Raw genomic sequence first — 13,769 nt, forward strand, 5'->3', positions numbered from 1 at the left:
TATGAACGTTTTAGGAAGCAAATGCCTCGGAAGTGTTCTGACATTAAGCCACCTTGTTCTTTCAAAATACCATATCCTGGGGCGCCTGGGTGGCTCAGTCGTTAAGCCTCTGCCTTCGGCTCAGGTCATGATCCCAGGGTCCTGGGATCCAGCCCCACATCGGGCTCCCTGCTCGGCGGGAGGCCTGCTTCTCCCTCTCCCACTCCCCCTGCTGTGTTCCCGCTCTCACTGTGTCTCTCTCTGTCAAATAAATAAATAAAATCTTAAAAAAAAAAAAATACCATATTCTATGAGCATGGGCCTGCTGGTGTAGCAGAATACAAGCAGGATTGAGCAGTGAAGTTCCACAAGTTGTACTTAGAGGAACACAATTTTATAAGGACTGACAGTTTAACTAAGACAAACAAACAAAACTGAAACATTTATATGTGATGATGATTTAAACAAAAACAAGAGACTGTAAGGTGAATGGGCTTATGAAGGTCATTAATATAAAAAGGACAAAAGACCCCGCTTTCTACAAAAACTGTGATGTGGAATTTAGGAAAGCAACGATACTAAACGTGGTATAGTTAAAAAAACAAAGAAACAAACAAACAACAACACAAGAAAGAAAAGGCCCCAGAAAAAAACAAATGTTTCTGCACAGTATTTCTCAATGTCAAATTGTGTGATGTTTACACTATGAAAATCAACATAATTATCTTACCTTTTGGCTTCTAGAGGGAATTTTAGAAAATACCTACCAAGAAAATAGTCTTGAAAGTGCTTCTTCTTAAGTTCTTTGGTACAATTTGGTCATTTTGATAGTTATCAATCCATTACGTAAGTACTTCAACAAATACATGTATCAGTGAAAATGCAACAAGAAGTACAAATGTTTAGGAAAAAACAATTGAAGAATAAATTATAATTCTGACCTCATGGAAAACAGAACTCTAAAATTTTACTTGCATTTCTGTGGCAAAGATATCCATAGTAACTACATGAATATCTCTAGATTTATATTAAAGAAATATTACATAAAACATCCCTTTTTGATTATTAGAATAACTGTTCTATATACTTTTTATAAACGCAAAAAAGGCAAATTTCAGCTTGAAAAAAGAATAATCTTGAATTTCGTAGTTATACCAATCTTTTTTGCATTCTGATTCAGCGAGTGTCATCATCTAGAATTTAATGTCAGTTACAGAATGTTAAGCATTATTCTTTTATTTCAGGAAAGAGCTAATTTTCCTCCTGAAGCATTTTCTCTATTTCCTTATCCCAGTTTTCATCTCGTTTCTCTGATTCTGTCACCACTTCATATTCCTGAAGTTCCTGTTGTAGTTCTTTTTCCCAATCTGCAGAATCTTCTGAAAGAAACAAATGAGAAGGAAAAGATTCTCTCTGAATTCACAATGCTGGTTTTAACAACTCGGTCAAGTATAATTCCCTGTGGAAGTCCTAGCCATGGTAATTTTTAACATCTCGAGCTTCCTCGCCATGTGTGCTCAGAAAAACTGACCAAATTTTAACAGTAACCGAAGGGAAATATGATTAGAAAGATAAATCGGTTAAGTGCTATATGTTTGGGTGTTATTTTGCTTTCTAAAACCTCTGCTTTTCCTTGTATTTAAATGGATAGTTGATAATTAATATTTGGTTGCAAATTAATTTTTACCACTATTAAGGATGACAGTGGTAGAAAAAAACAGCTAACATTTCTTGAGCAATCACTGAGCTGGGACTGTGCTAACTTCTTTCTACATATCACTCCCCCGCCCCCTTTTTTTTCCATCCTTAGAACAATCCAGGGACTAGATACACTGCTGCACATTTTTTAGGATGGAAAACAGAGGCTTAGAGAGGTTAAGTGACTTGCCCAAGAACACAAAGCTTGATAGCACCAGGCATCCAGATGGAGCCAGATCTGCAGGCTTCACAGTCTGTGCGTAAGCACTTTAGCAGTAGTTTTCCTAGAATGGCAATGGATACCAGAACCTGAAGTCAGGAGGTCTCTTGATGAAGCCTGGCCCCTCACACTGGGCTCCATCTAAGCTCTAACGTTCCTCTTCTGTGCTGATTCAGAACTGCAACTTTCCACTTAGAACCTCAATGTGTGTGTGTGTGTGTGTGTGTGTGTGAGTGTGTGATGTGTATGTGTACATATATGTATGTAGACGATAAGACAACTGTTATGTGGTGTTATGAAATAGAAAAAACCAGCTATTTAAAAAATAAAGCTAAAATTTATTTTCATCTTTTTTTTTTTTTTAAGATTTTAAGTAATCTTTATGCCCAATGTGGGGCTCGAACTCACAACCCTGAGATCAAGAGTCACATACTCCACTGACTGAGCAAGCGAGCGCCTCCATTTTCTTCTTCTTCTTTTTTTTTTTTTTTTAAAGATTTTATTTATTTATGAGAGAGAGCACAAGCAGGGGATGCGGCAGGCAGAGGGAGAAGAGACTTCCTGCCGAGCAGGGAGCCTGATGCGGGACTTGATCCCAGGACCCTGGGATCATGACCTGAGCCGAAGACAGATGCTTAACGACTGAGCCACCCAGGCATCCTTCTATTTTCTTCTTTTAAAAACAAACCTTGGGGGGCGCCTGGGTGGCTCAGTTGGTTAAAAACAAACCTTGGGACGCCTGGGTGGCTCAGTCATTAAGTGTCTGCCTTCGGCGTAGGTCATGATCCCAGGGTCCTGGGATCGAGTCCCACGTCGGGCTCCCTGCTCAGCAGGGAGTCTGCTTCTCCCTCTGCCTGCTCTGACTGCTGCTCCCTCTGCTTGCGCTCCTTCTCTGACAAATAAATAAATAAAATCTTTAAAAATAAATAAATAAATACATACATACCTTAAACTTAGTAGTAAACTTAGACTCAAGGGAAAGGACACGGTGTGTTGCATGGCAAACCACCAATGTCACAAATATTTATTAGGGGCTGGGTGCCAGACCCCGTGTCAGGTACTGTGGGGTAACAAAAACAAGGTGTAACTGCCCTTGAGGAACTTACACTTTAGCTGGGGGGCCAAGACAATGAATATATAAAAGAATATTATGTGGTCCAAATTATAACTCGGGCAGCAATTCAATGAAAGAACAGCTTGCCCAGAGCATCCAGCCAGCACCTTATGACTCCTGCCTCAGGGCCACTTCCAGTTTCCTGTGGGGCCCGTACTACTAGTCATCACCAGCAAAAAGGGAACCAGCACACAGTCTGCTCTAGCTATCACCTCCAACACCCGGGGCTCTTGCCCAGTGCCCTTCCGCAGTGGCCAGCAGCCATCTGCATGAGAAACAGATGGGGGTGGGAGGGGTCTCAGAAGGCTTCACGAAACACTCTTCATTTGATGATGATTAACCCGAGCCTTTGCTTTTCATCTAGTAGAAAGCCAGTCATTTGTCCTGATGTGCCAAAGAAAGCAGCCGACCCCAACCCCACTTGTATTTGTCTCTAAATTATTATTTTTTTAAAGGCAGCATGCTCCTTCCCAGAAGCAATGCTCTTGTGGCACACAGCAGCAGGAAAAAGAATCTTCTACATAGAAGTATAAAGCCGAGGGGCTCCTGGATGGCTCAGTCGGTTAAGCGTCTGCCTTTGACTCAGATCATGACCTCAGGGTCCTGGAATCAAGCCCCATGTCGGGCTTCCTACTCATCGGGGAGCCTGCTTCTCCCTCTGCCCTTCTCCCTGCTCATGGGCACATGCCTGCTCTCTCTCTCAAATAATAAAATCTTAAAAAAAAAAAAAAAGTAGGGGCACCTGGGTGGCTCAGTTGGTTAAGCGACTGCCTTCGGCTCGGGTCATGATCCTGGAGTCCCGGGATCAAGTCCCGCATCGGGCTCCCTGCTCGGCGGGGAGTCTGCTTCTCCCTCTGACCCTCCCCCCTCTCATGTGCTCTCTCTCATTCTCTCTCTCTCTCAAATAAATAAATAAAAATCTTAAAAAAAAAAAAAGTATAAACCCAAGTAGAAGGCTGGAGGATGGTGTCTCTAAGTGAAAGGGTGTGCACTCTTTGTCGCCTGTTGTTGGCCACATGTTCTTGGGGCTGAGGTGCCTTGGACCAATCACTTATCCTCTCTGGGCTGTTTCTCCTCTCTACACTCCTGTGCATGCTTAAGGCAGAGGGATATAAGGTCTGGTCATGTGTGCTAGAATCTACCTTCTAATGGGGAACAGAGAAGCGATTCTGACACAAAAGTTACAGTATGTTTGTATGTCTGCTTCAGAATGACATTTTCTATAATCAACTTCGGAATCGGAAAAGAGCACAGCTATTTTGTTTGTCTGGTACCTTCTAGAATGGCTGTCTCCTCCTCCTTTTTGTCAAGAACCAGTTGCTCCATTTCCTTCCTCAGATCCTCCTGATTTAAGTTACAGGCATCAAAGGCATCACTGACAAACTCAGAAACCCCTGGGCTGGTCGAAATCTCCTCTTCATCCTGAAATGCAACAAAGGAGCTCTGGGAATGGTTTTCTAAGTGGCATTAGAAAAAGCGTCCCTTTCGTCTCCTTCCTCTGCTAGTCAGATGCTCACTGCTCTTCAGCCTTCTAACCTGTGCGGCTGCTTGGGAACCAGATGAGCTACCACCTGAATCCACTATGCTCTCTCACAGTTTGGGTCACTCCAGTCATTCAGTCTAATTCCCGGGAGCACATCTAAGATGACTGATACCAGGGAATTGCCTCATGTCTCTGCTACAGGTCCCTAACTGTGCAAGTGCTGGACCCCTCTTGTTCAAAACAGGTAAGACCCATATTCATAAGCAGTTTCAAATGGGATCTGAGATAGTTAACACAGAGTTACTTCATTTCCAGACATCAACTACTAGGTACAATGTAAAACTGTATTACCTCTTGAGTTTTAAGCTGAGATTTGATTACGACAGGTGGCGTTTTGGGCCGTACTGCCTCTAAGAAGTGAGAATAAAAGAGACAAAAATTGCTTGATTCAATTCTGAATACACATTATAGTAACAACTAAAATATCCACAAGTACGATGATACTAAATAATTTTCAGAAATGAGCTTTTATGTTATGCTTTCAAGAAATAGCTAGGTGAGACCATTTCAACTTCTTCTGGGAATTTTTTTTTTTTATGTCATCATATTTGATGCCCTTCATATAAGATTTCCAAGCAGGAAATAATTTCTGACCTCAGTGTTAGCTGAAATCAAATTCAGGAATAGATCTGCTCCTTCTTTTAGGATATTGAGAATTCAGTTATTTATCAAATTTTCCATTTGTCACGAATGCTAGGAAGCACAAAGCAAAGTGCAATGCTCAGTCACAGCTTCCCCTCTTTCTCCTGGGCCGCATTTTCTTTCTTATGAACCTTACTAGTCTTACTATGAACCTTACTATCCTGTCTTAAGCCCATTTTGTAATACAGGCAGTATTTGGTAAAACGGCATTTTCTAATAAAATAAATGAAAACAAATAGTAAAGAATAATAGACAATTGGGATTCTTTTTAACATCTATATGCAAAATGCCAATTTTTACTGTGTAGAGCAACTTCTTTACATTTCCCTGACCCTAAATGCAGTGTCAGGTTCTCTTCTGGTGGTCTGTACAAGCTGTGCCTTAGGATACATGATGCATAATTATTTAAAATTCCACGAACAGGTTAAGTCTCTAGTTGTAATCAGTACCTGCACACAGGTGTTCATGAAACGTTAAAAATATGACACAAAATACCTTTCTTCTTATTTTTTTAATACCTTTCTGATTTTAATTACTATTACAGAATCTTAAATTGTTGCTGGTATTATAAAACACTTCCCCAACAACCAGGGGTCAACTGTCACAGTAAGAGTCCAATGTGCACCATAATGGTGCCTAGGTCTGGGCTAGACACTGGTAACTTGGAGTGGAATGGAGCTCAGTTCTGCTCTACAGAGTACTAGGGGAGCATCGGCTTGAATGGAAGGCAGAGAAACAAAGAAAAGCGGTGGACTGAATTGGTAGAGGAAAGAAGGTATAAAATTGTAAAGGGCAAGGAAAGAGATGGGAAAATGACTAGTGACCAAGGGAGAAATAAAAAGGAAGTAAAAACCCTGAAGAACGAGAAAAAGAAAGCAAAGGAGAGCAAAGCTTGGGGAAGATGTGTGAGCAGGGTCAGAGAGAGGGCAATGAGAATGAATATTCCTCTGGAAAGGAAAGAGTTTTCCAGAAGATGACAGTGACATTTTTGGTACATAAAAGATGACAAACTCATGAGAGTCTATAAGAATATTTTTAAAGTAACTCTTTTTTTTTTTTTTTTTACACACAGTGAAATCTTCTCTGAACATACCTGCCAGTGGCAGGTCCTCCTCAGTGCCATGGCTCTTCTCCTCCTTCCCGGAGGCCTGCTGCTGGGCGGCCAGGGCTGTGAGCTGGGCTGACTGCTTAATCAGGGAGACGCGGTAAAAGTAGTTCCTCCAAAACACGTCTTCCTTCACGCTTTTCAGGACAGACAACAACACACTTGAGAATGCATGCAACACACACACATGCATGCGGGGGGTTATTTGTTTTAGTGGAGGCGGGAAGAGATGATTTTTTTAGGGGTATTTTCAAATCTGAGTGAGGCTCAAAGGAGACTCTCACTTGCTTTTGAACTGGAAGCTGCGGGAAAGGACAAAAATAATAGCTATTTTCTCCATAGCGGCAAAAGACAACTTACAGAACACCAATGAAACCTCTGCATTTCTTGGTATTTTAATGACACCAACACTGCCCTCAGCAGAGGAAAGAGGCACTGTTGTGAGACCGGCACACCAACCCGGGAGGCTGCAAACGCAGCCAGGACTGCACTGTATTTGCTGTTTACCGAATAATTAAGAGCTTTCAAGCAGTGACAAGAAAAGGACTGTGGGTGTTGTTCCTTACGAAAGGAAATGTCTGGCAGCATGCAAATAACTAGCAATCAGTAAGAGTTAGCAGGGAGGTGGGAGATGACTGATAAGAAGACTAAAGTGCAGTCCAAGCCGTGAACCCTCAGTGGTCCTCAAACTTGTCTGCATATGAGAATCACCTAGCAGGGGGTGCTGGTGACCAAGCTGGGTAAGGTGAGTGTCCACATGGGGGTGGCCTGGAATGAATGACAGCCTGAGCTGGGAGAGGAGGGTGTCTGAGCAGGGGAGGGGGTGCTGGCAAAAATGGAAGACTGGTTACATGCAGGGGGTTGATCAATTAAATAGAAATATTAAGGACAGTGCAAACCAAGTTTCTCATGGTCAGAGAAGGGAGTTACAAACATTGAAAGGGAAAATTCTAGAATGATCCGTGTGGTGAGGTAGCACCATGAATACATGGTTTTCATCCAATACAGATGCAAATGAGTGTATGTGTATATACACGAGCACACAAATATTCCCTAGCTCTGTCTGCTGAGCGGACCAAGGAGTAGTGATACCCCAATAGCAATGAACATGACTAGTGCTCAGATCTTGGTGTCTGTACACCATTTTCCACTAAAATGAACCAGATCTCTTTGGGTAAGTAGCCAATTCCAGGGTTACAAAGGAGAGAACAAGATGAGCCTGGACTACCCCATACCAGAAAGCAAGGAAGCACTTAAAGAATGATGAGAATGAGTCAAAAAGACACAGAAGCCAACTTGGAATGGGCTCCCACTGGCCAAGTTGGTGATATTTTGAGCATCAAAGTACGTAACGACAGCAATGGATTATAACCATTGCATAAAACAGAACCATGAGTCTATACCGATATAAATAAATACATGAATACGTTCAGAGTCTGATAAGGAATGGAATATTTTTACAAAGTACCTCTCCAGAAAATACTTACTAATTTCAAAGAGGAAAGAAGTAACTTTACAGCAAGAAGTCTGGCAGAAACCACCTTCATCAAGTGAAGTGACCAAAGTGTGGACAGTAACGGGACAAAGTGGCAGTGTGTACCACCTGACAGGATGCAACAGACTGAAGGAGACTGATTAGACATGAAAACTAAATGCAACATGTGAGTCTGTACTGGATCCTTTTGCTAAAGAGGACACTGGGACAAATGATAAAACTTGAATGGGGTCTGAGAATCAGATGGCAATAACGCATAAATGACCGTTTCCTGATTTGGATGGTTATGTAGGAAAAGCCTGTTTGTAGGAAATACACACTAAAGCAGTCAGGACTGATGGAGCATCAGGTCTCAAATGAGTGGAAAGAGAAGTTTTTATGCGATACCTCCAACCTTTCTATATAAAGGTGTGATTGTTTAAAAGTAAAAAACAACATTGATGACTATGCTTACCTCAGAGCAATTAAATAAAATCTTGAGGGTGGAAGGCAAAACAAAACTCAAAAAACATAAAATGTTCACCCCTGGGGTGCCTGGGTGGCTCAGTCGTTAAGCGTCTGCCTTTGGCTTGGGTCATGGCCCCAGGGTCCTGGGATCGAGCCCCGCATCGGGCTCCTTGCTCCCCGGGAAGCCTGCTTCTCCCTCTCCCACTCCCCCTGCTTGTGTTCCCTCTCTCTCTGCATCTCTCTGCGTCTCTTTGGTGACCTGTGCAGTATGTGCAGGGCTTTTTTTTTGCCTGCAGGAGTCACTCATTTTGTGTTCCCAAAACATTTTGCTAGTAGAAGTGACAAAAGGGTAGCAGAATGCCTCTCTACCCCCTGGTTTACTTGAAGGGATGCAGGGTCTTAGAATGGTGAGAAACTTGAGGAAGATAGCATGACTGAAAAAGATTTTGAAGGAGTAGAAGAAAATCAATGAGAACTAAGAGAAAATTCTGAGATGCAGGCTTATGGATGAAGACGGTACTTGCCTTAGGTAAGACATAAGAACACATAGTTGTCACATCTGTGAATGGTGAAGCTGGGCCAGCAGACTAGCTTTTTGAGTGACAGAGGCTAGCCTTTTTCTTTTCTTTTTTAAGAGAGGGAGTGGGGGAGGGAGAGAGAATCCTAAGCAGGTTTCACACCCACCGTGGAGCCCAACGTGGGACTCAATCTTACAACCTTAACAATCTTACAATCATGACCCTGAGATCATGACCTGAGCCAAAATCAAGAGACGGACGCTTAACCAACTGAACCACCTAAGTGCCCCAACAGAGGCTGGCTTTTTTAAGCAACAGAGGCAAAATACAAGATTATCTACACAGGCTAGGCTAGGTAACAAGATGACATGCTGCTAGATGCAGCCCATCTTTTCTTTCATTAATTCCACCAATATTTACCGAGTGCCACATGCATCAGGCCCTATCCAGGTGATTCAGGGACGAATAAACCAAGTTATCTGCCAACACAGATGGTCACAGGAATAATGACCTCTTACTTGTTAAATTCTTACTATGCCAAGTAAATGACAAGTAGCATTTCCCAAACTCATGTGGTCTCACGATTCTCTTTTCTTTGTAACATCTCTTGGAAATAGTTCAGCAGGAGGGAGGCCTGGCTTAACAGCAGTTCGTGACGTATTACAGTCAACCACAAGTTTACCTGAGCAAACAAGACTATGCTGCGGCCACTAGAAAAGCTAACAAAATCTTAGGCAGCATTAAAAAGCAACACAAGGAGCACCTGGGTGGCTCAGTCGGTTAAGTGGCTGACTTTTGGTTTCAGCTCAGGTCATGATCTCGGGGTCACGGGATCGAGCCCTGTGTCAGGCTCCCCGCTCAGCAGGGAGGCTGCTTCAGGATTCTCCACCCCCCAACCCTGTCAATAAGTAAAATAAATAAATCTTTAAAAAGCAATACAATAAATACCTGTAGTGTGCTCTTCTGTAATTAGACAACACTTTATATTCACTTCGGAGAACTCACTTTTGGAGGTTAAGCACCTGGATGGTGAGGGGGTATAGAGATGAAGATACCCCAGGGAACAAAAAAAAAGAACTGGGGCTCTTTACCTGGCTAAGTTCAAGAATCTTACACTGTTAACATCACAGTTAGAAGTGAGCTTAACTTCCCATGAGGTAGTGAGCTGCCTGAATGTTTTCAAAGTCACTTAATTCTGAGCTCTATGAAATATCCAAAATGAAACAGGTGTACCACCAATCTACAGCAGATTATGGGCAATGTTTGCTCTCTTAATAGAAACAAACATCTGGACTATTTCCTTTCCCAGAGTCTCTCCCTCTTGATGTAAGAGAAAGTGGTCACAGAGGCACACTAGAGAAATATTCTGTTACACTCTGGACAGAATCACAATGCGCATGACATAATAAAGATTCTGAGAGGGGCACCTGGGTGGCTCAGTCAGCTTAAGTGCCTGCCTTCGGCTCAGGTCATGATCTCAGGGTCCTGGGATGGAGCCCCGCATCGCGCTCCCTGCTCAGTGGGGAGTCTGCTTCTCCCTCTCCCTCTGCCCCTCTCCCCTGCTCGTGCACACTCTCTCTAATAAATAAAATCTTAAAAAAAGAAAAAAAAGATTCTGAGAAGCCCTATGATAAAGAAAACCATGAAACATAGCAACTCCCAAATGTCTATCTTACCACTTATGCTTTCATGGACTATTTTAAGGCATTAGAATGCTGTAAACACCCTCTGAGAAACAATGGGCATAGGTCAGTTCCAGGCTGGAAGGGACTTGCGATTTTTCTACTGTCGTCAGAGTGAAGGCCTCAGAGGGTGTTTGTGATGCAAGAGTCCTGGCTCATGCCAGCACTGCTGTTGCAGGGAAGTGTTCACCACTAGAAGGTATTTTGAAATACAGAGCAAGTGTTTGTTTTGATTGATTTTCTAAATTGTTCCTGGCTAATGATGGCTTCTGTTTACAAAAAGTGTCTCAAATGATCAAAGTTGCACTTCTGCATGCCAGAAAGGAAAGTCCAGAAGTCCTGGATTTGTGTGTGATGATGGCTCATTTGTTTTATTATGGAAGTTTCAACAAAAACAAAAGTGGAGCGACTAGGACAAAGAAGCCCCAATGTACCCGGGACCTAGCCAACAATCACCAGTATTTTGCCAATCATGTTTTATCTATGCTCCTCTCCCCTGCACACATGCCTTTCTCTGGGTGTGGGATGGAATATTTTATGGCAATGCCAGATATTACAGCCTTTCATCCACAAATATTTCAGTATGCATTTCTAACAGATAAAGACTTATAAAAAGTGGTAACCCTAATTTCTAAAATCATCCCTAACAGAATTAACAATAGGAAACTGGAATTATATTACTCAATAGACCATTTACCTAGCCAGCAACAAACTAGAAATACTCTTTGCCAAATACCAACTCTCCAAATCTTTTAAAAACTCTAAAATTACTCTCAGCAGTAAGAGGGAGTCCAGAATTGTCAACAAGCAAAGCTATGGAACCAAAGCTGGCTACATGCCTCCCGTGAGTACCCCAGGCCACACACTCCAGCACCCCTGGGCCTCTGGACAGTCCCCCAGAGTGCTGGCAGGGAGCCCACCGTGTGGCCCGTGGTGATCCAAATGGTCTCCAAGTTGATGGAGACTTTAGGTGCAAAGTCCACCTGAATTCCAGAGCTTTGCTACGTTTCTCTCAGGAGGAGGCAGTTGTATAACCTCAGATTCTGAGATGAAAGAGTGCCCAACAGATATATATACACATGAACTGTTCAAAAGGCAACTCTCAGGGTTTTGTGAGCAAAATAGTAAAGAATAGATCAGATAATAATTTTTTGATACCCTTCACTAATAACAGCTACTTTATTTATTTAGTTTAATCTCTACCCCCAATGTGGGGCTCGAACTCATGACTCTGAGATCAAGAGTCATGCCAGCCAGGTGCCCCAAAACTAGCTACTTTAAACACAATCTAAGAATTAGATTTGTAATGAGATTTTAGCCATATAACACATACTCTTCTTTTTAGAAAGGGAGGGGAAGGCTACAAAAATTCACCACCAACACATTGATAATTATGAAGAGTTTCACTACAAAGTAAACGTAAGTGAAAGGTTCGATATAACTGCTGTTCCAAGTCCACAAGAACACTTGTTCTTCTCTCACAAACAGAAGAACTTGGCTTCCATGTGAACCAAAGGGCTAGCAAATATATGTTAAAACTCCTGTTTGGGGGCGCTGGGTGGCTCAGTCGGTTAAGCGTCTGCCTTCGGCTCAGGTCATGGTCCCAGGGTCCTGGGATCGAGCCCTGCATCGGGCTCCCTGCTCAGTGGGGACTCTGCTTTTCCCTCTGCCTCTGCCTGCCGCTTTGCCTACTTGTGTTCTCTCTCTCTCTGTCAAATAAATAAATAAAATCTTAACAACAAAACAAAACAAAACCCTCTTTGGCCAGCTAAACATAGCACAATGAACACGTATTTATTTGTGCTCCCTCTGAAAACACTTGTAAACTAACAGAAAAGGCATTCAGTAGATAAAATCCACATGACAAAGAGAGCTGGTGAGAAAACCACAGTAGAAGCTGGAAAGGTGACGGGCAAAGCGCAATCTACCCTGCAGACCAGCGAGTACTGCATCGAGCCGCACGCAGGAGGGGACAGGCCGTGAGAACAGGCCTGTCCGCCGGGCATCTGCTCGCAAAGACCCGGGGACATGAGGCAGCAGGCGTCTCTGAAGGCTGGTGCAGGCTGGGCTCAGGACAGGAGCAGTGGTGGCAAGGCCCCCCCAGGAGCGGCCCGCTGCCGTGACTCCTGCGCTGCCCCTGCCAGCCAGGGCCTGCGCTCCCATGCAGCGGGGAGCGACAGTCCACTCCAAGCCAAGCCACTCCACACTCAGGCTCAGGCGGGAGGGGAGTCCTCCTCTCAGGAAGCCACCCAGCCCTTGGCCGCTGAGCCTCCCTGTCCAAAAGGCCCGCACGGACACACAGCTCGAAGTGCTCCTTCAGCGTGGTGCCTTCAGATTCAAAGGATGGGCAAGGAAAACCCGCACCATGAATGACAGCGCCCAAGACAAACACAAAGGTTCAGAGAAAAGCACTGGGACAAAAGAGTATTTCAAGAAAACTATAGTTCATGTTCTCAAGAACAGGAAGATACTGCACCCATCTAAAAAGAAGAGGGTGCTGGGGCACCAGGGTGGCTCAGTCGGTTGAGCAGCGGAGTCTTGATTTGGGCTCGGGCTGTGATCTCAGGGTCATGGGATCGAGCCCTGTGTCGGACTCCCTGCTCAGCATGGAGTCGGCTTGGGATTTTCTCTCTTCCCCCTCACTGAGCCCCACCCCCTGCTCGTGCTCCCTAAATAAATAAAAAAAAATCTTTTTAAAAATTGAAAAAATAAAAAGAATAGAGTACTATAAAAAAGGAACACTCAGAGAGGACTTGTGGACCAAAAATGCAGCAGATTAAAAACAAGGAATTGGAATTTAAAAGGTGAGTAAGAGGGGTGCCTGGGTGGCTCAGTCGTTAAGCGTCTGCCTTCGGCTCAGGTCATGGTCCCAGGGTCCTGGGATCGAGCCCCGCATCGGGCTCCCTGCTCGGCGGGAGGCTTGCTTCTCCCTCTCCCACTCCCTCTGCTTGTGTTCCCTCTCTAGCTGTCCCTCCCTCTGTCAAAAAAATAAAATCTTTTAAAAAAAAAATAAAAATAAAAAAAATAAAAGGTAAGAGCCCATGGTGGCAGAGGGGATGGGAAGGGGATCCTCTGTGGGGGGGGGGGGCCCTGATGATACCTGTCAGGGTTGTATCCCTGAAGACATTATGCTTGCACTGGAGCTCAAAGGACAAGCAGGGACTTTCGGAGGAAAAGAGGGCCTTTGGGCAGAGGAAAAACCTCGGGTGGGAAAGAGAACGAGAACACTGCTGCCAGGGAGCAGAGCCTGAGTGGAAAAAGGCAGTGGGCCAGGTCCTGATGAGCCTTGGAGACCTTAATTTTATTTGGAAGACACGAGCACTTTG

General features: G+C 43.8%; 1 protein-coding gene across 2 annotated transcripts in view; it reads right to left on the reverse strand.

Moving 5' to 3' along the window:
• Positions 1–223: 223 nt before the first annotated feature.
• SYAP1 (synapse associated protein 1) overlaps positions 224–13,769 on the reverse strand; it is a 30,082-nt gene continuing 16,536 nt past the window's right edge. Inside the window, exons 6-9 of one of the 2 annotated variants that reach the window (XM_021680951.1) lie at positions 6,290–6,438; positions 4,846–4,904; positions 4,286–4,433; positions 224–1,355 (exon numbers count right to left, since the gene is read on the reverse strand). In XM_021680951.1, coding sequence (XP_021536626.1) covers positions 1,231–1,355; positions 4,286–4,433; positions 4,846–4,904; positions 6,290–6,438 — 481 coding nt within the window. In that variant the 3' untranslated portion in view covers positions 224–1,230. Of the gene's footprint in view, positions 1,359–4,285; positions 4,434–4,845; positions 4,905–6,289; positions 6,439–13,769 lie in introns of both variants that reach the window. The other variant, XM_021680942.1, reaches the window with a different exon arrangement.

Source organism: Neomonachus schauinslandi, chromosome X, assembly GCF_002201575.2.
Source record: "Neomonachus schauinslandi chromosome X, ASM220157v2, whole genome shotgun sequence".
NCBI classification, from domain to species: Eukaryota; Metazoa; Chordata; class Mammalia; order Carnivora; family Phocidae; genus Neomonachus; species Neomonachus schauinslandi.